The 1,825-nt window shown below is 44.4% G+C and overlaps 1 protein-coding gene across 1 annotated transcript; it reads left to right on the forward strand.

Moving 5' to 3' along the window:
• Positions 1-361: 361 nt before the first annotated feature.
• Positions 362-1,333, forward strand: LOC141909980 (G-protein coupled receptor daf-37-like). The gene has a single exon (XM_074800668.1). It carries the CDS (start codon positions 362-364, stop codon positions 1,331-1,333), a length of 972 nt encoding a protein of 323 aa, XP_074656769.1.
• Positions 1,334-1,825: the final 492 nt, after the last annotated feature.

Raw genomic sequence — 1,825 nt, forward strand, 5'->3', positions numbered from 1 at the left:
CTCCCAAGCCTCCTCTATGCCGAACTTAGTTCAACATGTTGTTTGAGTGAAACAGAGGTCAGATTCTAAATCCATAGATCCAGTTGCACCGATTCACATATACATAACCAGTATTATGATGACTACATATGATTTGATATAATATATATGACAAAGACATTGATAATAATTTTTGCGCTACTAACATTGTGTGACAAATTGACTCTAACTCGCCACGGACAACAGTGGTTGGTTACGGCTGAATTAGATAATCATTACAGGACAGAAGCTAATGAAAGCTAGCGGCAACATCCCTCGGGGGAGATGCGTCTATAGGGCACAATCTCGCTAACATTTGCGGCAATATTCGAGATCGTTGAAGATGAACAGGACAGCCGGTCCCATTGGACGACCGTACAGCTCTTACACGGTACTGCGCAGTATCGTCAACGCGCCGGTCAACGTCAGGCTGTCGTTGTTGATAATCGGCCCGGTCATCTATTCAACCGCTGTTTTCGGCAACGTGGCCGCATTTCTAATCATGATCAGCGAGAAATTCCGACAACATTCGTACGCTAATTACCTGTCGACGTTAGCGGTCACCGATCTGGGAACGGCTACATTCTTGTTACTGATGCCGGAGATAAACTATTTCCTGACCGAGTCAGCCGCCGGTGCCGGTATCAAGCACTGGTTCCTGTTGAGGAATCTGACGCAATGCGTCGTGTACGAATACTCCTATAACCTGATCGCGGGTATGAGCACGTGTCTAGTGGTTGCTATAGCGATTGAAAGGTTCATTGTTGTAACGTTCCCGTTCGCTGCTAAGACGCTGTGTACCCCGCGCTCAGCTCGTCTAGTCATTAGCGGCTTGTTTCTGTTCAACTCGCTGTTCTCTCTGTTCGCGTCTCTGATCATAAGATTCTCGCCCAGTCTCGGCTGCTATGATAGAACGCCCTACCTCAGCGCCATGCGCACTATTCTATCTATAGTTTTACGCACGGTGGTTACGTATATTCTGGTGTCCGTATTCAACGTGCTTATAGTCTATCGTTTGGTTAAGGGACGCGATTTCGGCCACGGTTCGTCGAAAAATGCGAAAACCAACCGCACCACGTTGATTCTGATGCTGGTGTGCGCGGTATTCTTGTTAACCCACCTCCCTAGTGCCGTCAACTCGATCATGTTCAGAATTGTCGGTAAAAAGAACATGCCCTCGTCGACGATATCCCGCATTCTTTTCCCGATGATCAGGAGCGTAAATTTTTCCTGTAATTTCTATATTTATCTGTTCGGTAAAGAGGTTCGCGAAACGTTCTGCGACGCGTTCCGGCGAACCGGGAAGAGAAAGTAAGAATATGCGACAAGATAAAGTTTTTCAACAAAAGAAGTCCTAGAAGGATCCGAACAAAAATATCTCGACAGGAAGGAAAAAACCTTCAATTCCGTTGATAGAATCGTTTGAATGACGTCACCGGCGGCACACGCCATTTGGACAAAACAATACACTCACAATAAATGCATTCATGTAGTTTATCATTGCTGGAAGTCTAATTCTGTTTAATCCTATAATTTCTTGTTGTTTCTCTGACACATGTAAATCTCTGTGAGTATGAATGAAATACAAACATACTTAGCAGAAATCAACTATTCATTTTTAATAAACTTTGGACTGATTTTAGGCTACCTTCGTCAGACGAGTCATGAAAAAGCACTGATACTTCTCCACACAGTTCATACGGTACACAAACTGAAAATGGATTTACTCAGAAAATTATGATTTGAAATGTAGAGGGAATCTAAGAGCTGTACCTGGGTAAGCGGCCTTGCGTTGTGGATCCAAGAC

Source organism: Tubulanus polymorphus, chromosome 8 (genome assembly GCF_964204645.1).
Source record: "Tubulanus polymorphus chromosome 8, tnTubPoly1.2, whole genome shotgun sequence".
NCBI lineage: Eukaryota > Metazoa > Nemertea > Palaeonemertea > Tubulaniformes > Tubulanidae > Tubulanus > Tubulanus polymorphus.